The sequence below is a fragment of the Myodes glareolus genome, chromosome 21 (genome assembly GCF_982192425.1).
Source record: "Myodes glareolus chromosome 21, mMyoGla1.1, whole genome shotgun sequence".
NCBI classification, from domain to species: Eukaryota; Metazoa; Chordata; class Mammalia; order Rodentia; family Cricetidae; genus Myodes; species Myodes glareolus.
Window position 1 is genome coordinate 22,048,311 of NC_142046.1, and position 27,449 is coordinate 22,075,759.

General features: G+C 41.2%; 1 protein-coding gene across 4 annotated transcripts; it reads left to right on the plus strand.

Moving 5' to 3' along the window:
• The first annotated feature begins 353 nt into the window (after positions 1-353).
• On the plus strand, positions 354-26,904 carry Hnmt (histamine N-methyltransferase). 4 transcript variants are annotated; one of them, XM_048425931.3, is made up of 7 exons: positions 354-471; positions 893-1,039; positions 5,072-5,124; positions 16,027-16,134; positions 17,133-17,260; positions 21,485-21,578; positions 25,858-26,904. In XM_048425931.3, the coding sequence occupies exons 2-7, from the start codon at positions 903-905 to the stop codon at positions 26,211-26,213; spliced, it is 876 nt and encodes a 291-aa protein (XP_048281888.2). In that variant the 5' UTR covers positions 354-471; positions 893-902; the 3' UTR covers positions 26,214-26,904. The 4 variants fall into 4 exon arrangements, with proteins under 4 accessions (XP_048281888.2, XP_048281887.2, XP_048281885.2 ...); XM_048425930.3 differs by lacking the exon at positions 354-471 and adding an exon at positions 550-687; XM_048425928.3 differs by lacking the exon at positions 354-471 and adding an exon at positions 553-709.
• The last annotated feature ends 545 nt before the right edge of the window (positions 26,905-27,449 follow it).

The window sequence follows — 27,449 nt, forward strand, 5'->3', positions numbered from 1 at the left end:
CCAGTGGGAGGGAGGACTCAACTGTGTTGTCGCTAGTGTCAATGCATGAGTACATTTTTTAACCCTTTAAAGTGACAAAAGCCTACATGAGACTTGTCTAGAGAGCAGTTATGCCTCTGCTCTTGTCTTTATTAGCTAAGGACCACCTAGAGATGAAAGTAGGATCGATCTAGCGGAGCGCTAAATACCTGTGGTGATGTTTTCAGCTTCAAGAGGTTCAGAAATTAGGAGTAAGCCTGCTAATCCTTTTATGGGAATATGCAAAGCTTCAGGCTACTTTAAATTTAGCGGAAAGTGCTCGTGGTCCTCCTTGGCTTAAAACAAGAATCCGGATTTGATGCCAACACATCAACCGTTGAGTTTAGGATTCAAAGGTCAAGACACACGAAGGCAGGGAATTCTTGGACAACAAACACACAGGGCCAGCTGCTGGTTGCCCTAGATTCTCGCAATTGTCTTGTAGCAATCCTGGTCAGTCTAGTGTTTTGCCTTAAAAACGAAAACACAGCTCTCTTTCCTATTTGGAACTTGTGACAGCTGCTGAAAAAACAGGAAGTGATTGGAATGCTTTCACTGCCTTTCTGGACCGCGGGCTGCTTTACTGCCTCGCTCAGGATAACAGCTGTGCAGGCGTAAAGCACCCACAGAAAGCCTCCTACCTCACTGAGCTCTGCTTGCTAGCCTTGGGTGCCTGTCAAATGCAAAGCAGGTTTAAGTGCTGTAATTTATTGCTTATTCATGTATTATTTTTGCCCTTATTTGCCGGAGCTTGGGGAACGGCTGGGTTATTGAAACTAGTGGGGGAGGGGAGGGAAAGAGGGAAAAGAAAGGAACTAGGAACGAGGAACTAGGAGAGGAAGTTAAACGTTGCTCCCCTCCCTGTCTTTAATAGGGAACCCAATATGGCATCTTGCATGAGGAGCTTGTTTTCTGACCACAGCAGATACGTTGAGTCTTTCCGGAGGTTTCTAAATAATTCCACGGAACACCAATGCATGCAGGAATTCATGGACAAGAAGCTGCCAGGCATAATAGCAAGGTAACAAAAAGGCGTTTCTGTCAGTGGGCTAACCTGTGGGCCAAAGATAGGTGGAACCTAGCCCAAGGGGTAGGCAGAGGTGGGGGGAACCCCGGGATTTGAGTCAGAGCTGATCACAGCTGCCTGCTGCTGCCTGGCTTTGCCTAACCGACTGGCCTGGCTTAAGCAGCTCCGTGTTTGCCTTACATACCGGGAGACTGATTTGTGCTGCGGAGCTGGCGGTGCAGGATAAGCGTTAACCCTTTGAAGGCTTCACAGGCACAAGCCCAACCGTATTTGGGTAAAGAAAAGATTCACAGGCACAAGCCCAACCGTATTTGGGTAAAGAAAAGATACAAATTATGAACTTCAGATTTTTTTTTTCTAACCTCCTTTCAAATTTTATGTTAAGAAAAAAAAAAAAAAAAGAGTCCCAAATAGATTCTGCTTTTCTTGTCCTGAGAATCAAATATAGGTAAACAGCAGAATATTGCTTGCCCCAGGGCATAGAATTAGTGCTTCTCGATTCAAATAATACTGATTTAAATTCATTTCCTTTGTCTGTACTTATAATCATTCTCCCAAAAGCTGTCTTTTCCTTTCAACTTAATGTTATCAATATGATCCTCAAACAGGATGATTTTACCATTATCAGTGAGGCCGGTTTCTGTCCTTCGCACAGACTCGCTTCTTTATCATTTATTTTTTGATTAATGTGTTCAATTTGTCCCAAAGCTGATAAGCACTATTGAGGTAACAGATTCCACAGGCTAAAGATAATCAAGTCACCTATCTGGGGATAAATCGTTTTGGCTCCTTCTGTCTTAAGAAGTAACTATGGAAAACTAGTTAAGGAACGACTGACTGTGGACCTCATTTACAAACAACAAAGAAATCTGGTATTGTATCTTTTGCTCTCTGAATTTCTCTTTGGAGTTAGTTTCCTATGATAGTTCTTCTGCCAAACCAGAGCAGATTGTGGGACAAATACAGAATTCTGTGCTTCTTTCTCTTCTCTTTTCCTTCTCCTCCTCCTTCTCTTGTAAGCACTTAACCAGTCGAATCATTTCCCTAGCCTTGTATTTTCTGTCTTAAGAAGCTTAGTGAATTGACGTATAATAGGATAAGTGCTATAAAATCTGAATCATGGACTCTACACCACACCGTATGCACACATAAGTCCCACTAAGTATAAGTGGGTTTACGACTTACAATCAACAGCACAAGAAGTTGGGAGAGAAGCTGGGAGTGGTGGGAAGACAGAGGAGAGATTGGAGGGGAAGGTAAAGGAGGTCCCCACAGAGTGGAGGCTTCCTGTGAGACCCCAGAGTAGGCACAAATGATACCTGAACACCTGTTTCCACAGAAAGAGCCTTTATTAAGCTAAGAAGAAAAGTTAAAGAGGCCGCTCAGCCAGAAAAACATCAGCAAATGACTTTGCAGGTGTAATTTTTAAGGGGAGTACAAAGGGAGGCCTGTGTTAGATTGGGCTAGGATGTGGTGGTATGTTTTGGTTGGGCATGTTAACTAGGTGAACCACAGGGGGCTTTTGATTGCTGGACTTCAATACTTTGATAGCTGGACTTTGGTTGTCAGCCACAGGAGGAGGAAGTGGCCAAATAAGGGAATAGACCTTCTTGGCCAACTTTAGGAATGCAATCTCACAGTTTTTAACAAGGCAGAGCGGACTGGGGAGAAGAGCAAGCCTGCGAGAGCCACAAACTGGAGTGGGCTAGTGCCCCTTCAGAAGGAACACTGGGTGAATTTGATCAAAATCTATTATGTATATGTATGATATTTTCAAGCTAAAAAATTTAAAGTATTAAAGGAGACAGCCTTTTTCTGAAATAATAATTTGCTTCTTTGGACCTTTCCACTCATTCCTAAAAATATAGGTTATGGGTTACTTTCTCAATACTTTTTCAGTTTGGAGAATACACATTCATCCCTTAGCTTAACCAGATCCTTGATTTTCTTCATCCTCACAGCTTAGTCTCAAGATGGATGGTTTTTAAACAACAATGATCCTTCCCTGTCTTCCAAATGCATCCAGTCTAGATGAAATGTTGACTGTAGAATATGTGACTCATGAGATTGTGGTTATAACTAAATTAATGCTATGATAGTAATAGATACTGTTATGATTATCTGACTCCAAATGTCATTATTAAGGAAGCAGTTTTGCTAGACATGGGGCTCATGCTCCAATTCCAGCGTTTAGGGGACATGCGTTCCTGACCAGGATGGGCCAAAATCTGAGATGCTGTTTCAAAAAAAAAAGAAAAAAAAAAAACAAAATAAAGGAAAAAGAAGAGAGAGAGAAAAAGAAAGAAAGAGAAAAGGAAAAAGAGAATATATTTAATATATTTTCCTCCTGAAATTAGATTCTGCTTCAGGATCTAATTTTTGCTTGAAGTAGTTTTAAAAGCTGTGTGGTGCTACAAAATGCTTCCAAACCTCCCTGTGTCTTTAAGGGAGACTTAGCTGAAGTGGGAAGTTGGGTATGGCAATTGCATACATAATGTAATTTTTTAAAAAATAAAATGCATTTGTATTTTAGAAATCCAAATGATTTTAAAAAGCAGATAACAACAGTAAACAGCAACTGGTTCATTGTCCCAAATACTTTGTCTATGAATTCCATTTTCTAAAGGTAGCTACTTTAACTAAATTTTTGTCTATATCAAAATCTTTAGTTTCTTATAAAGTATTTTTTTTCCCTGAAACTTTAAAAAAAACATATTTTGAAATTACCTGAAGCTAGTGAGAAGGAACTACAAAACACGCAACAAACCTTCTTAGGAGTTTATTAGAGGGGGCATGTACAGACTTGGGGAATCAGTGTGGAGAGAGAAAGAGAGAGAGAGAGAGAGAGAGAGAGAGAGAGAGAGAGAGAGAGCGCGAGAGCAGCTTTTAAAAGCTGCTTAGCGCATGTGCACAGGGGGTTGGCGTGACTAAGTCACAAGCAGATGACGGGGCTCACACAGGCACGTGAGGGCTTAGCTGAGTCATTGGTGGATGTAACCACGCATGTGAGCACGTGGATCTCATGGGGCCCTTTAACATTCAGGCACTTCTGCCTGAGGGCTTGTCTGTTTGTACATTGCTCTAGAACCCGGAAGTACAACCTTATTTGTGACTGAATAATTATATGTTTTCTTCAATTTTGCTACATTCTTGAGGTGCGATTTTTTTTTTGTTTTTTTTGTTTGTCTTTGTTGCTTTGTTTACTCAATTTTAAAAGTTTTAGAATATTGAGCTTACTATGATAACTGTCAGGAATTCATCCTTGAACCGGATGTTTTTCTTAAATTTTTCTTTTACAGATGTTTGTTGAATTAATTAAAAAAAACCTTGATAAATTAAATGCAAACTTTTGTCAATCTACGTTGCTGCCTCTTTTTAGAACCTTCTCTTTGCCCCTTTATCCAGGGCAGCCATCCTGCACTCAGACTTCTTCCTGACCCTTAAATCTGCATCTGAAAGAAGCCCTAAGAATTTCCTCCCCATGCCATGGGGGCTCTACACTCTGATTTTAACTTGAAAGTACTGTCTTACTCAGTTTTTTTGAAATGTTGGTTCCCAGGATAGGGATACAATAAACACAACAAAAATACATAAGTATTTGTTTACTAAAGGAAAAAAAAGGGGGAAGAAGAGGAAAAAACTTAGAGGTAGCATGGGCTACCAAGTACTTGCCCAGGCCAGGGCCCAGGCTTTATATCATGAGTGTTAAAGGTCCACAGAGGTCCACAGAACTATGTGTCCTTGTGTTCTGGTCTCCAGAGAAATGCCACGTTTTACATGTGAGGTGTTTATAGTGATGCTTCTGTGTCCCCAGTTCAAGAAAGGAACAGAGCCCGTGTTTTCAGGTACTCTAAAAAGAGCAATAGAAATAAAAAATCCAGACATGACTGGCCACTTTCATGTCGGCTTCTCGTTCGATCATCGATTTAGTCTTTGCTCTTCAGTGGACTTGATAGGAAGAATTGGCAAAGCACCTTTCATGTTTTTCTTAAATTCTATAACTTTGTTTGTTTGCTTGCCTTTCAGGATTGGAGAAGCCAAAGCAGAAATTAAGATTCTGAGCATAGGTGGAGGTGCAGGTATGAATAATACATGTAAAATTTAATATTCCATTGTAGGCATTATGGTATTTATAGCCACATTGTTCATACTCTAGAAAGCCACTGTGTTTTACTTTTGTGAAGATCACTTTATATGTACTAACAACATCATTCAATTCTAAATAATTGCCCACAGGGGGGGTGGGGGGAAGGAAAAAAATATTAAAAAAAATAAATAAATAAATAAATAAATAATTGCCCACAATAGGTTTATAGGTTTTAGGCATTAGCCTTCATTATAGTTTGTAGCATGGATAAGAGATAAAATTTTCTTATTGTTTTTGTAAGTAGAAAAACCAGGATAACTTTTAAGATTATTTCTTATCCAAAGTTATTTACATACATACAGAAGAAGGAAATTTCAGAAGCTCTTGCATTTGAGCCCTTTAAGGAGTTGTCCATGTACTTAATATCGTAGTTAATTTACATTATTGTATATGCTCTCTAAAATGAATTGGCCTTGCTACTCCCATCTTCTGGATTAATTCTAAAAGTAGTTTTTAATCATTCAAGGCACTTTCTTATCTGTGGTTTATTAGCATCACTTGGTCTTATTATTCTGAAGAGTTTTTATTCTAGAAGAAAAATACTAACTCTGGAAAAGCAGATTGATGTAGGTATCATTTGTAACTACCCCCAGTGAATTGTATAACTTTGACTGATATGTTGGCTAAGATTTTTCTCATCAGTAAAATGGAAGCACTGAGTCTTATCTATAGGATTATAATAAGAAAGCATTTATAAGGAGCTTAACATATGCTACTCGTCCCGTAAGGCAAAGGTTTTACGTCCCCGGAACACTAAAATAACAAGTTTCATCTTAAAACTTAAGTCTTATTTTTAAGGTATTAGATATCTTTGACTTAACATGAAACATGCCGGCATAGTTATGATTACAGCTGACCAAGTGGAACTACACCGGCACTTGTTACTTAGTGTCCTTGATCCTGTTAGATACAAATGTACGGTGCCACATGAATGAGATGGATTGGAGCCCATATGAATACAAAGGAAATCAAGAACCCTTCAGTGAAGAAGAATAGCTAGTTTATGGTGGCATTATTTGTCCAGTTTTCATAAAATTCAGCGTGCTATAATGCAATTAGGGCTAATCCTAAAAATCCATTTGCTCTGTTATCTTTAAGCGCACAGACCGAGAGAGTAGCAAAGACAAATCAAGAAGGGTACTGTTGTTAATCATGCTCTCGAGAATGTTTAAGCTATGATACTGTGTTTTTGCCTACTGATACTAAAGGACAAGGATTGGAATGGTGATGGATTACTCAAAGGATGTCCCTGTTAATTCACTTATTGGTAGAATAATTTCCAGTGTCTTTGCATGTGGGTTTAGATAGTCTCTAAGTAGGAGGACTGAAACTTCGTAGTGTCACATGCGCTCAGAGAATATGGAAAGCACTGCACAACAATAATTAGAAATGATCTCTATCACCCTTTAGTTAATTGTCTTTTAATATAAAGTTAATTGAATTTCTAATACAAATATATCCACATACTTTCTTTTTTGTTGTTATTTGTTTGTTTTTGTTTTTTAGAGACAGGGTTTCTCTGTGTAACCCTGGCTGTCCTGGAACTCACTCTGTAAACCAGGCTGGCCTGATATTCAGAGATCTGTTTGCTTCTGCCTCCCAAGTGAGTGCTGGATTTAAAGGCATGCTCTATTATGCCTACCTACGTATCCAGATTCTAATGAGCTATCTTATAAAGAATATTTAGCCTGTACACTGACTCTTTACATCAACATATACCTAGGTGCTAATAGGATTCATCAAAATAAAGGGGAGAATACTTTGAGTCCTTTCATTGGAGGCTGAACCTTGTATTGATACCAGGCTCTATCTTGGAGAGAATATGATATCTCTTTAAGATCATTCTTGCTAACAAACTGATCAGAAACCTAAGAAGAACTTGAAGAAAAATTCAAATTCTATACTTAGCTTTCATTAACCAAATGAAATAAACAAGTAGTACATTTAAGAGTTGCTTGGACAAAGTGCCCTTGTTATGAATGAACAGTATTTCATGTCATTTGAATTTTCATATTGCAGCTAGGGAATGCTTAGCTGACAACCTAAAGGCAAGCGCCCTCCATTGAGGAATCCTATCCTTGCCTTAGAGAATCAGGACCTGTCATATTTTACCATCTTCAGTTAGGAGATTTACATCATCCTTGTGCTTGATTGTACTTCTGAATCGGTCTCTGAACTCTAATCTCTTGCAAGTACAGCCTTTGATCCTGGTCTGTACTTTGTGTTCAGTTCCCACAGTGCTTCACAACATTGCAGCAGTCTTAGCTCACCGGACTCTGCTTTCCTCATCTGTGTGTTCTGTTCTCAGACGCATAGGCCACTCCAGCTGATTGCCTACATTCCTCTGGTGAACATGTTCTTTCCATTCATAGCAGTGATACCGTTTCTCCCAGCACAACTGAGCAACACATACCCAAAGCAAACACACTAAAATCTCCATAAGTAAATTGCTACTTATCATGGGTGATTGTTCTCAGTGCCCGGTAACGGCCATCTAATCCTACCCAGCTTTTTATATTTGAATTCCCTTTAGCCGATTATGTTATGGACAGGTGGTATGAACTGTTTCATAATATTTTGGTAGTAATTTTACTGTTACCAGTTGAGAGCACTTGGGTTAAATGAATTTTTGTTATGAAACACCTAGACACCAGTATTTCTATACAAGATAGAAAAATGGGAAAACTTTTAATTCACTCTCATTTTACAAATAAGTAACTTGAGCGTTACTAAGTAGAAGAAAGCCCAGGGTCCAACAAAATGAATGTAAAATTATTAACTTGATAATAATAAATAATTTATAAATGCCCAAATATTTGAAAATATGATCCTTGGGGCTGGAGAGATGGCTCAGCAATTAAGAGCACTGGCTACTCTTCCAAAGGACCCATGTTCAATTCCCAGTACCCACATCACAGCTCATCGCTGTTCATAACTCCAATTCTAAGGGATTTGACACCTCCACACAGACATACATGCAGGTAAAACACCGATGCATGTGAAATAAAAAGTACATTTGCTATAAGGTTGAAAAAGAGAAAATATGATCCTAGCAGACTTTCTTTTCAACTCCTTTCTCAAATAAAATGTTAAGAGAACACAGATGTTTATTGTTTCCAACTGTTAGGTAAGCAAGTGGGCCGGCATGTCTCGTAATTTAGGGTAGCAGCAGGACAAATATAATTAGAGTGGGGACAAATGAACTGAATGTCTGCTAGGTTTAGAAAGCAGTGTAATGGTGGCCCTGTGCTTTTCAAGGAATAATAGTGTGTGACCTGTTCCGACTAATGCAGCAACAGGGGACCAGCCCTGAGCAGAAGAAATCCTAGATTGTACAGGTTCATGGTGCTAGGTTACCCTTTGGGCAATTGCTTTATAGAGATAGAAACTCCAAAGTTTGGTTGTTTGAATACATGGATAGATTTACAATTTAATCATACTGGTATAGTTATCTTTAGACAGAGCGTGGTTGCTTTTCCTGAATGCCTGTTAACCAGGGTCATCATGCCTGCCTGCCTGGTGTAATAGTTCTTTGTCTGATAAGACGCACAGGACCTAAAGAGTGGCTGCCGGCCAAGGTTGTGACCTCTTAAACTGCCTGGCAGAGGCATGCACTTTTAGCTAAATTTTACTTTTGTATAACTTAGTTTTTAAAGCAAGTTTATTGGTAAATCCTTTGTAACATCAGTGTATTACTTCAGTTTCTTCCTTCACAAGGAGACAAAGGTTTTGTCTTCTTCACTAGGAGACAAACCTTTGCAGGAATCAAAGGTTAATGTTTAAATATCAGGATCAATAAATGGAGAATGATGGAAAACAGAGATTTGGGGATGAGAGCAAGAGAAATTAAGTTGAATGTACTTATTGCTGTCTTCAGATAGTTCCTGTTGAAAAACCCACAAAATATTTGTTTTCAGAAATTGAAAGCCCAAGAAAATGAATTTTCAGGTTACTTTAAGAATTTGCCAGTGGGGTGGTGATGGCGCACACCTTTAATCCCAGTACTCGAGGCAGAGGCAGAGGCAGAGGCAGAGGCAGAGGCAGAGGCAGAGGCAGAGGCAGAGGCAGAGGCAGAGGCAGAGGCAGAGGCAGAGGCAGAGGCAGAGGCAGAGGCAGAGGCAGAGGCAGAGGCAGAGGCAGAGGCAGAGGCAGAGGCAGAGGCAGAGGCAGAGGCAGAGGCAGAGGCAGAGGCAGAGGCAGAGGCAGAGGCAGAGGCAGAGGCAGAGGCAGAGGCAGAGGCAGAGGCAGAGGCAGAGGCAGAGGCAGAGGCAGAGGCAGAGGCAGAGGCAGAGGCAGAGGCAGAGGCAGAGGCAGAGGCAGAGGCAGAGGCAGAGGCAGAGGCAGAGGCAGAGGCAGAGGCAGAGGCAGAGGCAGAGGCAGAGGCAGAGGCAGAGGCAGAGGCAGAGGCAGAGGCAGAGGCAGAGGCAGAGGCAGAGGCAGAGGCAGAGGCAGAGGCAGAGGCAGAGGCAGAGGCAGAGGCAGAGGCAGAGGCAGAGGCAGAGGCAGAGGCAGAGGCAGAGGCAGAGGCAGAGGCAGAGGCAGAGGCAGAGGCAGAGGCAGAGGCAGAGGCAGAGGCAGAGGCAGAGGCAGAGGCAGAGGCAGAGGCAGAGGCAGAGGCAGAGGCAGAGGCAGAGGCAGAGGCAGAGGCAGAGGCAGAGGCAGAGGCAGAGGCAGAGGCAGAGGCAGAGGCAGAGGCAGAGGCAGAGGCAGAGGCAGAGGCAGAGGCAGAGGCAGAGGCAGAGGCAGAGGCAGAGGCAGAGGCAGAGGCAGAGGCAGAGGCAGAGGCAGAGGCAGAGGCAGAGGCAGAGGCAGAGGCAGAGGCAGAGGCAGAGGCAGAGGCAGAGGCAGAGGCAGAGGCAGAGGCAGAGGCAGAGGCAGAGGCAGAGGCAGAGGCAGAGGCAGAGGCAGAGGCAGAGGCAGAGGCAGAGGCAGAGGCAGAGGCAGAGGCAGAGGCAGAGGCAGAGGCAGAGGCAGAGGCAGAGGCAGAGGCAGAGGCAGAGGCAGAGGCAGAGGCAGAGGCAGAGGCAGAGGCAGAGGCAGAGGCAGAGGCAGAGGCAGAGGCAGAGGCAGAGGCAGAGGCAGAGGCAGAGGCAGAGGCAGAGGCAGAGGCAGAGGCAGAGGCAGAGGCAGAGGCAGAGGCAGAGGCAGAGGCAGAGGCAGAGGCAGAGGCAGAGGCAGAGGCAGAGGCAGAGGCAGAGGCAGAGGCAGAGGCAGAGGCAGAGGCAGAGGCAGAGGCAGAGGCAGAGGCAGAGGCAGAGGCAGAGGCAGAGGCAGAGGCAGAGGCAGAGGCAGAGGCAGAGGCAGAGGCAGAGGCAGAGGCAGAGGCAGAGGCAGAGGCAGAGGCAGAGGCAGAGGCAGAGGCAGAGGCAGAGGCAGAGGCAGAGGCAGAGGCAGAGGCAGAGGCAGAGGCAGAGGCAGAGGCAGAGGCAGAGGCAGAGGCAGAGGCAGAGGCAGAGGCAGAGGCAGAGGCAGAGGCAGAGGCAGAGGCAGAGGCAGAGGCAGAGGCAGAGGCAGAGGCAGAGGCAGAGGCAGAGGCAGAGGCAGAGGCAGAGGCAGAGGCAGAGGCAGAGGCAGAGGCAGAGGCAGAGGCAGAGGCAGAGGCAGAGGCAGAGGCAGAGGCAGAGGCAGAGGCAGAGGCAGAGGCAGAGGCAGAGGCAGAGGCAGAGGCAGAGGCAGAGGCAGAGGCAGAGGCAGAGGCAGAGGCAGAGGCAGAGGCAGAGGCAGAGGCAGAGGCAGAGGCAGAGGCAGAGGCAGAGGCAGAGGCAGAGGCAGAGGCAGAGGCAGAGGCAGAGGCAGAGGCAGAGGCAGAGGCAGAGGCAGAGGCAGAGGCAGAGGCAGAGGCAGAGGCAGAGGCAGAGGCAGAGGCAGAGGCAGAGGCAGAGGCAGAGGCAGAGGCAGAGGCAGAGGCAGAGGCAGAGGCAGAGGCAGAGGCAGAGGCAGAGGCAGAGGCAGAGGCAGAGGCAGAGGCAGAGGCAGAGGCAGAGGCAGAGGCAGAGGCAGAGGCAGAGGCAGAGGCAGAGGCAGAGGCAGAGGCAGAGGCAGAGGCAGAGGCAGAGGCAGAGGCAGAGGCAGAGGCAGAGGCAGAGGCAGAGGCAGAGGCAGAGGCAGAGGCAGAGGCAGAGGCAGAGGCAGAGGCAGAGGCAGAGGCAGAGGCAGAGGCAGAGGCAGAGGCAGAGGCAGAGGCAGAGGCAGAGGCAGAGGCAGAGGCAGAGGCAGAGGCAGAGGCAGAGGCAGAGGCAGAGGCAGAGGCAGAGGCAGAGGCAGAGGCAGAGGCAGAGGCAGAGGCAGAGGCAGAGGCAGAGGCAGAGGCAGAGGCAGAGGCAGAGGCAGAGGCAGAGGCAGAGGCAGAGGCAGAGGCAGAGGCAGAGGCAGAGGCAGAGGCAGAGGCAGAGGCAGAGGCAGAGGCAGAGGCAGAGGCAGAGGCAGAGGCAGAGGCAGAGGCAGAGGCAGAGGCAGAGGCAGAGGCAGAGGCAGAGGCAGAGGCAGAGGCAGAGGCAGAGGCAGAGGCAGAGGCAGAGGCAGAGGCAGAGGCAGAGGCAGAGGCAGAGGCAGAGGCAGAGGCAGAGGCAGAGGCAGAGGCAGAGGCAGAGGCAGAGGCAGAGGCAGAGGCAGAGGCAGAGGCAGAGGCAGAGGCAGAGGCAGAGGCAGAGGCAGAGGCAGAGGCAGAGGCAGAGGCAGAGGCAGAGGCAGAGGCAGAGGCAGAGGCAGAGGCAGAGGCAGAGGCAGAGGCAGAGGCAGAGGCAGAGGCAGAGGCAGAGGCAGAGGCAGAGGCAGAGATTCCTGTGAGTTTGAGGCCAGCTTGGTCTACAAGATCTAGTTACCGGACTGTTAGTTCCAGATGTGTTAGAAAAGGACATAAGCACTAGTATTTTGAATGTGTGGACCATTAGAATTACTTACAGTCTAAAATTCTATGGTTTTGTGTGTACCCTTTAAGGAAATTGGCTCTCCATTCACCGGGCTGTCACAGGGTTTGGTTCTGTTGAAAATCTGAAAAATTTTAACTTTTTTTTTTCATTTAATACGTTTAGATCATATCTTTTTCTTAGTCCATGGCCTTCTAGATATGTACTGAAACTTTAGTCAAAGTCTTAAGTACTTGTAACTTAAAATGGCTAAATTTGAATTATTAATATATGGCAATATAGCAGTTATTACATTAGGAGAAGGAAGGAGATGATGGAACACAGGGGTACAGGACGTTGGAGGTGATGGAACACAGGGTATAGGGCATTGGAGATGGACACAGGGTATTGAACATTGGAGATGGAACACAGGGGTACAGGACGTTGGAGATGATGGAACACAGGGGTACTGGACATTGGATGTCATGGAACACAGAAGTATAGGACATTGGAGGTGATGGAACACAAAAGTTCATAGCATTGGAGATGGAACACAGGCGTACAGGACATTGGAGATGCTAGAACACAGGGGTACAGGACATTGGAGATGATGGAACACAGGAGTACAGGACCTTGGAGATGATGCAGCACATGAGTTCACAGCATTGGAGCTATTGTAAAAGCAGAACAGACAGAATTCATTGAGCTCCTTTAATAGGGGTTGAAACAGTAAAACGTGATAATTTGCAAAGTGCAGACAAAACTACTGTCATTTGTAAATTGAAAGACTATTTATGAGATGTAGTGTTGGTTTAGTGGCTATGAACCACTGCTGCTCTCCCAGAGGATTTGTCAGGAATCCTAGCACCCACATGGAAGCTCACAATCCTTGGTATCTCCAGTTCCATGGGATCCAGTGTCCTCTTTTGGCCTCTGAGGACATGGTACATATATGCTTCACAGATACACAGACAGGCACACACACAAACACAAACTTATTTTAAAAATTGAAAAGATTATATACTTTGAAATGCATATGTGTTCAATTGTGTAGCCATAGGATTAATAAGAATGGAACAGTGGTCTGATACACACACACACACACACACACACACACACACACACACACACACAGAATGTCATGATGTGGTTTTGCAATTTTCCTGAAATATAGATTTGTATCTCGCAGATCTTTGTGTCTGTTGTGATATAGTCTCTTCATTGGAGAACGGGGTTCTGCATGACCTTTGCTATTAAATAATACAGTACAGTTTAGAACACAGACACTAGGGTGGGGAAATGGCTCAGGGTTAAGAGCCCTTCCTGATCTTGCTGAGGACTGGCATTTGGTTACATCTATCCGTGTCAGGAGACTTATAACATCCCATAACTCCAGCTCCAAGGGATCCAGTGTGCTCTTCTGGCCTCTGTGGGCACTTGTCTACCGATGGTACACACAGGCACATGTATAAATACATGTTCACAAAAGTAAAGGCAAACAAATAAGTCTTAAAAATGTTAAATTATCGAATTAATATATAATAGCTCTAATTTATTCAATAACTATTGTATGTATTTAAGTATAAACACTTATCTTTATATATTGCAATATTTATAGTGATCCATTGGCATAGGCTATATTGGGCCTAATTTGTAGATATGAAATATAAGATAGTCAATCAACAAATAAGCAAGTAAACTTGTTATAGCAAGGCAGCTTTTCAAATTTTTTTCGATGCATTTGTTGTCTTGAATATTTTCTTTGTTTCTGTTTTCATTTTGGATGAGAAGTCATTCTGTAGTTCAGTCTGGGCTTGAACTCATGATCCTGGTGCCTTAGCATCTTGACTAGTAACCAAGACATTCTTAGATGTTTTCCCCTTCTTTATATTCTGTAGTGGTTGTCTACGCACTTTATTTTCAGAAGAGAAATGACAGAGGAGTTGAGCTCTCAGAGGTTTGTCATTCTGTGAGAATGTGACTGGACACTTGCCAAGTGTTACTATTCTTCTGACATCACTTGGGGGCTTCATTTAAAATCGAAGAAGCTCATGTTCAGATGCCTATGATCTTCAAGGGCTTAAGATGTTTACCATTCAGTAGGAGGTGGCAGAGTTGAGGGCTGAAATGCAAACTCAAGTCTAATTTTCCTTAAAGCCTTAGTTGCCTTTAGTAATTCTGTTTATTAAAGGGAATCTCAGCCGTAAGCATCACGTAGAAACCTACCAGCTCTTCAAAATAACATCAAAGTCTGGTGTAGTGGTTTAAAACCCAGTAGAGAGCTAACATTAAGCACATAAACTGTGCCAAGGGTCTTCGCTTCCATAGTGTTCCCTGCACACCCTCTGCATGCTCTCGCTTCCCTATTGGCTATAACTTAGCCTTTGTACTTTCATTCGACCCTGTAGAACTCTGTAAGCTGTTGTAATAATTTATTGCATTTGACGTGTTAGAAGTGTCCCATTCATTGCCCATTTGTACATTTTTAAAAACATACTGTTGTGTATTTTATGTGATACTGGATTGTAGGGAATGTAAACATTGCCTTCCTTTACCTCCCTTGAGTTCTTAGCTGTGTGGACCCTCATAGAGAAAGACAGATTAATAAGAGAAGAGAAACCTCCATTAAGTAGTAGCACAAAGCAGTGGCTTGATTCTTCTGTGTATAAAGAAACTTCAGCAAAGAACAATTGATTTGTAAGGAGATGAGAGAACAAAGGAAGGAAGTAGTTTGGGGCTTCCGAGGCTGGGAAAAAGAACGGAGAGGCAAGTGTATGGGCAGAAACGATTTGCAAGCTTTGCTTGTAGATTCCTAGAGCTGTTTCTAACAAGGAATAATTTATAACCTGCCGTTAGGAAAGCAACAACAAAAAAGTAGATTGGGGAAATTTTTCTTCTTGAGCTCAGTTACCTTTAGCAGTTCTAGTGTTTAAAAGGTCATCAATATGGAGATGTAAATAGTGTCATTAAACTGAACACTAACTTGTTAATATTACCTGTTCCATATCCGGTTTTACCCGCTTGAGTGTAGACATGTGAATATAAAAAAGAACCCTAATCAGTCTGAACCTGTTTTGTTAAAATTTCAGTTTTTGCAGGCTCGTGTTGTAAAGGCATAATAGTGAAGGTATCCTAGATACAGAATTGCAAGGATTCATATGTAAAGAAGTAGCAGGTCCATTCGCATGGTGATGACCAATGACTGGTCGGCAGTCTGTAGCTAGAGACACAGAGGGGTCTGTGAGTCCAGCGTCCAGTACGAACGCTGGCTGTGTGGAGCCTCAAGAAGAAGCACACACTTGCATTTGCCTAACAACTTTAATTCTGTACATTGATCACTGCAGAATGTCAGACTAAACTTTAGAGCCTGAAGAAACCAGTGCAAAGGATCTGAACTGCTGCACCAACTCTCCAGCCCCATCAAACCTAGAGTACAAGGGAAGATTTGAACTATCTCTTTTCATTTTGCTGAGAAAGGTGCTCGTTAAAAGAAATATCTGACACATTGTTGTCTTCTGTATGTATGTACGCCACTTACCTTTTTACTTTAAAACGTTTTTAAGTGTTCTTCTGGACTAGATTAGTTATTAGTTCTAAGTTATGTTTTCCTCATATTTTAACAACTTTGGGTTAAGTATATCTTCCAAATGATAGACAATTAAAATTATACTTGACTACAACAAAACTTACTGATTGCTTCCTATAGTTCATGACAACTTTTGTAAGTCAAAGCACAGCACTAGACATACGAATGAAGATTGTGTGAATGAAAGAATTAATAAATGAACTTTATTCACACCCCTCTTCATATCAAATTCTTATTTCTACTTTGAATGTAATGTTTGTGCTTCAAAGATATTTAGGCAGTGCAACAGTTGAGTGTTAATCTTTTTGCAAACCTTTTTAAATGTAAGTCAGAAAGTAAATCAGTCCAAGTTGTTCTTAATTACTGCGTTCAGTGTAACCTACTCTACTTATTTATCTTCTAGGTGAGATTGACCTGCAGATTCTTACCAAAGTCCAGGCTCAATACCCAGGAATCTGTATCAGTAATGAAGTTGTTGAACCAAGTGCTGAGCAAATTATCAAGTACAAAGGTATGTACTAAATTCTATCTCCAGGGGCTTATCTTCCCATTTTGTTTGTTTGCTTGTGGGTTTCTTCAAATGGTTAATAGTACACCGACTACTATATATTTGGTAAGTTTATTTGGAGAAAAATCTAATTAATTCTTAGCAGGCAGGAATAAACACTTGAAACTACTAAGAGTGAATACTTGAATTCCTTTATTGACTTCATGCATTAATCTGTTTTATATTAAATTTCTATTCATAAAATTCTGCGGTTTGTTTAATCTTTATACTAAGATAATATAGCCTATATTTAACCATATTCTCAAATTTACTTCTCTTCCCTCCACTTTTGTCAAATACTAGAAAACAAATATCTGGACAAACCTTCTGAATTCCTGAGCTAGATAATAAAGAAAAATATGTGCCTTTTATTTTTTGATCTTCTTGTATTAGGGTCTCTAATAGAACAGAACCAACAGAACTAATCTCTGTCTATTAAAATGGGATGTAGTAGAGTAAGTAACTTACAGGCTGTGGTCTTGCTAGTTCAACAATGGCTTCTTCTGGATGCAGAGACCAATAATTCAATAGTTGTTCAATTCATAAGACTGAATGACTCAGCTGGTCTTCAGTCTGTGCTGGAATCCCAACAAAATATGTTATAATACTTATAAAGCTATAAAAGTAAAGGAATTCCTTAGCAGCAGGAGTGGGGACAAGCAGGCAGAAAGCAAAAAGCTCCTTTTTTTCACATCTATTTATATGAACTGCCACCAGAATGTATGCCCAAACATTGATGTCTTCTGACATCAAATGGTTCAAATGTAGGGCTGATATTCAAAACCCCCCACAGGTGTGCCTAGCTTCTTGGGTGTTAGTTGATTCCAGAAATAGTCAAGTTGACAACCAAGTTAGCCATCATGGTCCTATGATATTTAATGCATCGAAATTCTAAATAAAAATGGGTTTCATATGTAATTAAATTAAACTTGATAATAGGCTACCTTTTCTGGGTATTTTAGAGCGTGTAGCCAACACATCAAACATGGAGAACATAAAGTTTGCTTGGCACAAGGAGACATCATCTGAATATCAAAAACGGATGTTGGAAGAAGAACCTCAAAAATGGGACTTTATTCATATGATTCAGGTAAAAAATAGTCTTATAATAAGATGCTGCCAAAAAGATGTTTTTCACAAATTTGTATAAAAATGCATTTTATTTTAATGTTTAAAATGAAATCTTTTGGTTTCTAGTTTTATAAGTGAACACTTTCTGCCTTGAAAAGGTGTTGTTAAATACAGAGACTCTCTTTGACAGATAAAAGGACAGTTGTTTAGATCTACAGAGTGATAATATATTCTAGCGAATTTTCAATGGCTCTCTTGGTTTAGATGACCACCATATATGTAAATGTTCCAGACATTTTCTGAATCCTCTTGGTTTCTCTGATGGTAGGCATCTTCGATAGTATGTATATAATAGAAGGGACATGTTTTATAATATTAGATCAACCGTGTGTTACTTAAATTAGCCAGTAATTTAAGAGGTCTTTATTTCCATGATTCAGCAGTGATGGAATAATAAACAATGATGATTACATACACGGCATAAGGTGTCAATTCTAGGGCGTCATTGAAATTTCTGGATAGTAGAGAATATATCAGTATTGGAAGTTGGTTAGTATTAGGCAATGGTTTTATTTTGTGCAGAGCATTTACTTGACAACAGAACTCTGTCTTCTTGGGGTCCATAATCACAGTGACGTCAGAGGTGTACCATGATAAGAAGCCAAAAAAATGTTGAGTCTAAAGTCAACATATTTAAGTGGTCCACACTTTTAATTCCTTAGAAAATAAATCTTTTATCTGCCAGAGGTAATTAGCGTGACCAGAAATAAGATGGTATTTCTCTAGATGTGTTTTCCATCTTCAGGAAACTGTTTCCTAGTCTTCCTCTCCTTACTTGTCCTGCAACCTGCCCCGACCAGTCAGTCACTCCTAATTCATCAATACCAGGTTGTCTTGAAATCTCCTCTGCCAATGCTGTTAATCCAAAACTCTTCAATTTAGCCTCAGACAGATTATTTGGTCATATGTAGAAAACAGTCACATTCTTCATCAAACATATCACAAGAACAATCTCTTGGCCACTTATTTATATTCTTTTCCTCTGATGCCTCTTGACCCGAGCTGGCACAATCTACATTGCTTTCAGTACCACTGTCTTCCATGCTTTTACCTAGCTGGCCCATTAAGTCATGCTAAAGCATTCAACTGCTTTCCTAATCCAGAGTCCCCGAGTTCACATTCTTTCAACAAGCAGCGTGCTCAGTCCTGTCATAGCATTACCACAATTCCTGGTACCAACTTCTACCGTAGTCAGTGTTCTATTGCTGTGAAAAGACACCATGAGCATCACAACTCCTATAAAAGGGAGCATTTAACCGAGGCTAGCTTTCAGTTTCTGAGGTTTGGTCCATTATCTTGGTGGGAAGCATGGCGGCATGCAGGCAGACATGGTGGAGGGAAATAGCTTGATCGTTCCCTATCTGGATCCTCGGGCACCGGAGAGACACTTGGCCTCAAAGACCAGCACCAGTGACATTTCCTCCAACAGGACCGTATCTACTGCAACAAATATTGCCACTCCCTAAGCACTCAAACCTATCAGTCTATGGGGCCATTCTTGTCAGAAATCACCACACCCTCCAAATTTACAGCACAGTACCTGTGTACCTTGTACCCGTGTCTCTTTACTGCCTATCAAAAGCCATCTCTTCTAATTCTGCCTTACGGCCTACTCTTATCCCTAGTGTACAGTGCTATAGCCTTGGAGATTTACATACTTCTCTTAGAACTTCCAAGCCAGGCAGTGGTGGTGCATGCCTTTCTCTTAGAACTTCTGTATTTGTTTTCTTTCTTTCTTAAAGCCAGTCTCTTCTCTTTCCCTTCTTATGTACTTAACGTGGGTCTAAGTTATGTCTCTTCAATACCATTTATAGTCGAAACATTCTGATGACATGTTTTCAGTTTGGCATTTACTGTCAACCTAAAAATCACAGGGTGTTTTTAGATAAAAGCATCTGTTGTGACCAACAACCACGAATTTGGTGATCTGGGTGTCTATGGTAAACCACCTGGAGAAACTTGATGGTAATCATGGCTCCTGAAGTTTATTTCATTTTATTTCATTCATTCTTATGGGAAAAGTCATAGCTAAATTATTTGACTTTTATTTTTCTGTTAATTCTATTATGGTCATACTACATAAAAAATTAAATTCTTGTCCAAGAGAGATTAGTGTGAGATATAAAAGGTTTCTGTTAGGTAGATTCTGTAGAGGCTAAAGGATACATGTCGTTAAGTCTAGAAAAACTTGCACTTGACTAGGAACGGTCTAGAATTATTAAAACTGGTTTGACTAGTCCCTCATATCCTGTGACAAAAATATAACTTTATGCTTTATATTTTCCACTGTCCTAGAGATTCTTTCCATGTCATAGCTTGTCATTTTGCATGTGTGTGTATGTGTGTGTGTGTGTGTGTGTGTGTGTGTGTGTGTGTGTGTGTGTGATTTTTAAGGAAAAAAAATGTTCTCCCTCCTGCTCCTCATTTGGACCTTGGGGGCTCAGTCCAGTGCTCCAATGTGGGTCTGCATCTCTATCTCCATCTATCGTCAGATGAAGGTTCCCTCTGGTCCTGCCTTTCTTGCTCACGTTCTCCCTCCTTCTGCTTCTCATTTGGACCTAGGGAGTTAAGTCCAGTGTTCCAATATGTGTCTCTGTCTCTATCTCCATCCATCACCAGATGAAGGTTCTATGGTGATAGGCAAAATATTCATCAGTATGGTTATGGGCCAAGGCCAGTTCAGGCACCCTCTTCTCTGCTGCCCAGGGAACAATCTGGGGACCTCTCCTTGGGCCTGGGAACCCCTCCAGAATCAAGTCTCTTGCAAACCCTAAAATGGCTCCCTTAGTTGAGATATATACTTCCCTGCTCCCATATCCATCCTTCCTCCCTCCCCCATCCCATTCCCCCAAGCCATCCCCAATCCTCCCCCCTCCCTTCTCTCTAACCATCTCCCCTTACTTCCACCCCCACCACCCCCCGTGCACCCAAGTTTGCCTGGCAATCTTGCTACTTCCGATATCCAGGAGGATAACCATATGATTTTCTTCAGGTTCACCTTCTTATTTAGCTTCTCTAGGATCACGAATTCTAGGCTCAAAGACCTTTAACTATGGCTAGAATCCACTTATGAGTGAGTACATACCATATTCCTCTTTTTAGGTCTGGGTTACCTCACTCAGTAAAGCATTTTCTATTTCCATCCATTTGCATGCAAAATTCAAGATGTCATTGTTTTTTACCGCTGAGTAAAACTCTAATGTGTATATGTTTCACACCATGAAAAAGGAAATCAGGACCATGAGGGATGCGTTCACCCTCTGATACAAGGGGACTGATCTAATGAGAGCTCACCAAGGCCAGCTGGACTGGGACTGAACGAGCATGTGATCAAACCAGAGTCTCTGAATGTGGCTGACTGAGAAGCCATTGACAATGGCACTGGGTTTTGTTTTGTCTGCATGTACTGGCTTTTTGGGATCCTAGTCTGGTTGGATGCTCACCTTCGTAGACCTGGAGGGAGAGGGGAGAAACTTGAACTTCCCACAGGGCAGGAAACCTTGACTGCTCTTAGGACTGGAGAGGGAGGAGGAGAGGGAGTGGGGGGAATGGGAGGGTATGGGGAGGAGGGGAGGAAGTGGAAATTTTTATAAACAAACAAATAAATAAATTTGGGGAAAAAATAAAAAAAAGAAAAAGAAAATGTGTATGTGAGGTTATGGAGAATCTTGTCAAAAGGCTGGATTTTAAAGTACTATTCTAGAAATGGGGTTTACTTTCATTTTGCTAACACCATTTTCTCTTATAAGTGCAAAACTCACAAAATGAGAATAGGCACAGTACTATTTTCCACTTGCAAGAATAAATTTGAAACACCTTTAGTTACAGGTGTGTAAGGCCTGTGGTACGGAAAGATGAAAGTAAGTTTAAAGATGTTTTGCTCTCGGACTGAGGCTGAAGCTTGGGTGCAAAGTGCATGCCTGGCATTTTCAAGGTCCTAGGTTCTATCCCCAGGAGTGGAGGAAAAAAAACAACAAAAGCTGTTTGCCCATAGGTGGGCAGATGGCATACTTGCCCTTCCTAAATGTCTTATTATTCTAACTCTCTGACCTTTAAACATTTAAAGAGTTTTACTTAGTGTGAAAAACTAAAGCTTCCACTGAGTATGTAGCTCAAACATACAAACTATGTAGTCCAAAGCAGTATAGGAAAACATCTTATTTCTTTCTCCCCTCCCACCTAGATGCTGTACTATGTAAAGGATATCCCAGCTACTCTGAGATTCTTCCATGGTCTCTTGGCTGCCAATGCCAAGATTCTCATTATTCTTGTGTCGGGTAAGCTATTTCAATCAGCTGGGTTTTAAAACAGCAATTTGAACATATACATGGGTTCATGTGTCTAGACAAAGTTAGTATATTTTGTGTTTGTTATGAAGTTCATTTTAAATTAATTTTTAGACAGGTGGAAATGCCATTCACAACAATGCCCAATTTGGAGAGCCTAGTGGGATCAAAATCTTTGTGTTTCCATTTATTCAGAATAATATCCTTCTAGAGATTAGAAAGATGATTCAATAGTTAAAAGCACACATTATTTTTGTAGAGGACTGGAATTTACTTTCTAGCACCTACTTCAGGCAGCTCACAACTACCTGTAATTCTAGCTTAATGCATGTACACACACACACATATACCAGCAATTGAAAATAAACTCTGATAGAGCCTTACAAAAAAGAAAAGAAGAAAGAAAAATTCTTTGCCTTGTGCATATGCGTCTGCTGTGGTTATTTTCTGTGACTGATAAAACACTGATCCAAACCAACATGGGGAGAAAAAGGTTATTTGACTCACAGTTTACAGTCCATCTTTGAAGGAAGTCAAAGCAAAAACTCAAAGCAGGAAGTAGGAAATGAAGCAGAGACGGTGGAGGAATGCTGCTTACTGGCTTGCTTCCAGGCCCACCTACCTACTGATGGCACTGTCCACACTGGACCCGCCTACATTAATTCACAATAAAAATATGTGCCCTGTGGACATGCCCGCAGGCTCACCTGATGGAAGAAATTCCTCAACTGGGAATCCCTCTTCGAAGGTGTGTCCTGGTTTGTGTCAAGTTGTCAGAAACCAAGCAGCACTGCATCTATTTTATAGAACAGAAAATCCAAGCGATCGTATTTTTAGCATGAGAACAAACAAGTACATTGATTAGGTTTATCAATCGTATGCCACTTGAATGTCTTTCTCCCTTCTTTGAGATTTGCTCATAAGTAAATAAAATTTTGAACATTTGGATGCAATTAATTTGCAATTCTAAAGCCATCGGTAACACAGTTCATTATAGCTTCTTTTATATACTGTTAAAATGATCTATTTGGTTTACTTTGTGGTATAGTTTTACTTTTCAGAGAGGACATTTAATTAGTTTGTTGCTTCCAGGATCATGTCACATAGTTTTACCTACAAAACGTTGACATTAAGGTCATTCAGAAGATTTTGCTATGTAGTGTAGATTGAGTTCAGAATTACAGGAGGATTCTGGGCACCTGCCACCATGCCCTATCTCTTTAGTCGTTCTTTGTTGGATTGCATGTGTTGTCCACTTGTTGCTTGGTGGCTCGTTTCTAAATACACCACAGTCCTTATCAACATCACCAGACAACAGTTCCACACACTGAAACTGTGTGCCGCAAAATTTGTCTACACATACGAGGAATAAATTTTAAAATGGCAGATGCAGTGTTTGCTTATAATCCTGAACTTTACTTCATGTAAGGGTTAAGAGCCAGGAACTCTTGCATATAACTGACTCCCCAAGCTATAGGCAGGGCCTGTTCATTCATTCCTGCTCAGACCTGAAATAATCACCCAGAAACTGTATTAATTAAAGCACTGCTTGACCAATAGCTTAAGCGTATTTCTAGCTAGTTCTTATATCCTAAACTAACACAACTCCATTGATTTATGTATTACCACAGGTTATAGCCTATTGGCAATGTTGCTGCAGGCTCCTGCAGGGGCGTCTGTCTTCTGTGGTGGCTACATGGCTTCTCATTGACTCTGCCTTCTTTCTCCCAGCATTCAGTTTAGTTTTCCCACCTAGCTCTGTTCTGTTAAGCCACTGGTCCAAACAGCTTTATTCATTAACTAATAAAAGCAATACATATACAGAAGGACTTCATACCATCAAGCAAACATTCTGATATACTATTTTTACCTCCAATTAGTTAAAATGACTCATTTATGTGGGAAAGGTCTTGTTTTTCGTTTTGAAGGGATTATGTAAATTGAATTTTTTTTTTTTTTTGCCATCCTATGTCTAAATTAGGACACTTAGTAAGAAGTGCTTTGTATTACAAAAGGGAACTTGGTTTTCCATGTTGTGGAAAGTTACTTTTATGATCTGCATCAGTAGAACAGAAACACTGTTCTGAACAGAAATTTATCTGGAATTGACATGCTTCATATTAATAACCATTCTACTAGTAGATCTGACATTTTGAGCAGATCAATATTTGAATGCTCAGTATTTGCCAATAAGAAAAAAACATTATAGCCTTTAAAATGTGATATAAGTATTCTATGTGCAATTTAGAGTTGACCTAGCACCTTTATAGATACAATAGTCTGATGACTGTGCATGAAGAGTTATTATAACCCATGGCTTATTGGCATCAAGAAATGTGAGGACAAAACAGGCCCAGGGAAAGGTATGAGGACACATGGGGTATGAATGCTAGTGTGCTTTCTACATGTGTAGCCTTAGTTAATTTTAGGCTATTTGTGGATAGTCAGGCCCATGTATTCATGCATGGGATCCAGATGAGCACTGTATATTTTTATATGTAACCAAAAAGACAGTAAAGACAATTAACTTGTTTTTTTAAAAAAGATTAATTTTGGACCAGAAATTATTCCATAAGTGAGCTTCAGATGGTGGAAATGGTTTCACTTTCTTTATAAGTAGTTCACATGCTCTTATCCTGACTGAAGAATAGGAGAATGTTTTCTGAAAGAGGTAAGCGTTTGTAATCAATATAGTTCCTAGACATGAGAATGAACACCTAAGAGTGTTCAGTTCATTAACCAGGAACTCCGGTGAGGTCCTCCTGTTATTGTAGTCACTACTTCTTGGAGGAGGTTTTACCCCAGAGAAGAAAGGTCACATTAATTTCTTCTTAAACCACTGAGTAAAGTAAGAAAAGACATTTCGGAAATTTGCCTAAATTTGCCAGAAATATTAGATAGATTAATTAAATATAAACTGAAATTCTTTTTAAAAATCACCTTTTCTAATAGTTTGGTTTGCAGTTAAAGAAGATATTCAACCTGAGGGAAGAAATAGCACTGCCAGATATGTTGGTCACTTTTCATCGGTTCAGTTAGTTAACTAGGCTGGGTCTAGTTTTCCCAGCCATATTCTCTCACACATGACGGTGAAAAACGCAGAGTAAATGGCTATAGTTTTTACCCCATGTGTCTTGTGTATCCCGTCTCCCATCTCTGCCTTGGCTCTCTCCTGCTGTTTCACATCAGAAACCCTTAGAACTCTGGAGAGTGAAGATCAGTACCTTTGCCCCTCAGTCTATTGCTGCACCGCTGGGAAGCCTTGGGTGCACAGAAAATGCTCAACAAGGGTTTGGATTCAGCGGAGCAGTTGTTATTTGTGTTCTGTGATGCCAGAACTACAAGGTTCTAAAAGTCCACCCAAAAGAGGAGACTATGATTCATCTAAGAATGTCTACGAATAAAACACAGAAACTATGTTTGCACATGTATGTACTCTAAAATAAAAGGCTCGGTGAAATACAAATATACAATTCTCATGGGCATATATGCTGGATATGGAGATAGTCAGAAAAAATCATGTACGATAAACAAGTAAAATTAGGACAAGAAAGACAGGTTGAAATCAGAATAAAGTCAGGTCATTTGCGGGTCCGTGTACTATAACTGATCTTTTATTTTCTTCTGTGTTACTATGCTTTTGTTACAGAGCGATTCCAACTCAGTAAGTATTCACTTCGCGGTGACTAGCAGAATTCTTTGATTATCAATATGAAAGAATGAAATGCAAAAAAGAGAAATAAGTACAAAATATGTGAATTTTGTTTTAAGTGAAGAATATTGTATACTAAAATATTTCATGGATGTGTTTTTGCTTCTCCCCTTTGCTCATTCAACTCCAATTTTCTTGACTTCCTGGTCAGTTCGTAACTGAGCTGGTCTTGCCTTGACTTCACGTCTTTTGCTCTCTCCGTCTGGAGTAATCTTTGCTGTGATGTCTAGCTATGGTTGCTCAAACATCACCTTGCTAAACAGACTCTGTGATCACCATAGGTGAAATAGCAGTGCCTGAACGGTTCTGACCATCCTCATCCTCATCCAATCAGAGTAAGGACTCTGATTGCTTCTCATTTACTGGTTACATCATAGATACATATTTAGTTATTTATTTTTCTCCCATCTTTTGTTTATGCTACTTGAATTAAGCTCCACAAAGGATCTGACTATTGTTTTGTTGACTGCTCTCTTCTAAATGCATAGTATAATGACTGGAAGAAGGTAAAAAAAAGGAAAAAGAAAGAAAACAATGGAACTTTGTTCTTTTGCATAGGAACTAGTGGCTGGGACAAGCTGTGGAAAAAGTATGGATCCCGCCTACCCAGGGATGACCTCTGCCAGTACGTCACATCCTCTGATCTCACTCAGATACTGGACGGCCTGGGGATTAAGTATGAGTGCTATGACCTTTTGTCCACCATGGACATCACAGACTGTTTTACTGATGGTAATGAAAATGGAGACCTGCTTTGGGATTTTTTGACAGAAACTTGCAACTTTAGCAAAACAGCACCACCGGATCTCAGAGCAGAAATTCTGAAAGATCTTCAAGAACCTGAATTTAGTGTTAAGAAAGAGGGGAAGGTACTTTTTAATAATAATCTGAGTTTTATAGTGGTTGAGGCATAGTTATAAATCATGAGTGTTCAGAACTTGCATTTTGCAAAATTGTTGGTTTATTTTTACATTAAATTTATAAATTAAACACATATTTACATATTAAAGTTAAAGCTAATCTTACAATAAGGATATAATCTTATCTCTTATAAGTGAAATCTACAAATTTCAGAGACATTCGTGGGTTTCCACCAGATTCATGTGGGCTCCTTCCAGTTATATCTTGTCCTTGAAAGATAGCATTCAGGCTGCACACTACCTAACTGAAAAGATATGGCTTGAGTTTCATTGAATGACTAATAAAATTCTTTCCATTTTCTCATTGTTCTGGAAATCCTTGGAATAGTAGTAAAAAATGTGCCTCTATACTTTGAATAATAGCAAAATGACATCTACACAAAAAGTAGATATGTTTCCAGTTTTAAAGATGTGTTTGTCTTCCTAGTTTTTCCTATTGTGGTTTCTATTGTGCCTTTTATTAATATCATCATAAAGTTAAAGGCTGGTGAGATCGTTGCTCCAGAGGACCTGTGTTCAGTGTTCAGCATGCATGTCCTATGCCTCACATAGGACATGCATGTAAGGTCGGCTCTAGAGAATCTGATGCTGTATTCTGATCTCTGGAGGCATCAACGCTTATGTGCACACACCCCTCCCACACGTAGAATTAAGAATTAAATAAATCTTTAAAAAGATTGCAAAATTGGCTCTTTGTCATGTGATTCTTCTACATTATCATATAATCATCTTTTATCTTTCTGATATACTGAAACTTTTATTTTGTACAAATCAATTTAGCTCACTTTTTCATTTCTTAAGTTTTAGTTTCTGAAACATTTTAAAAGGCCTTCTAATATTTTATAATAATTTCATGACTTTGTTCCGAAGTTACCTTTGGATGGTAGGATTTCAGAAAGTTTGGGGAGACTTATTTGATATTATTTTAGGTAATCCTCTGTTATTCTTATAAGAATAATATTTATTAAGTTTGTAAATAAGTAATAATTCATAAGTACTTTCTATAATAAGAAAATGATACTTCCCATTAAAGCAGAGTAAAAGATGGATCTTACTAGCTTAGGGAACTGTGACTTTTGCAGTCTAGAAGCCTTAATTCAAAAATGGTGTTTTGTTATTCTTGTGATAGCATTAGCACTTTATGTTGTGTGATAGTCAGCTCTGAAGAATTTGTGTCCCGTCTTTTCTCTGTGGCTTAGAATTTGTTTATATTGACAAATAATCAAGCTT

Excerpts from the sequence above, each read along its gene's own strand:
- Hnmt (XM_048425928.3), top strand. Across the intron at positions 16,135-17,132 it reads GCAAATTATCAAGTACAAAG|AGCGTGTAGCCAACACATCA; the intron begins GTATGTACTAAA and ends TGGGTATTTTAG. Across the intron at positions 17,261-21,484 it reads ACTTTATTCATATGATTCAG|ATGCTGTACTATGTAAAGGA; the intron begins GTAAAAAATAGT and ends CCTCCCACCTAG.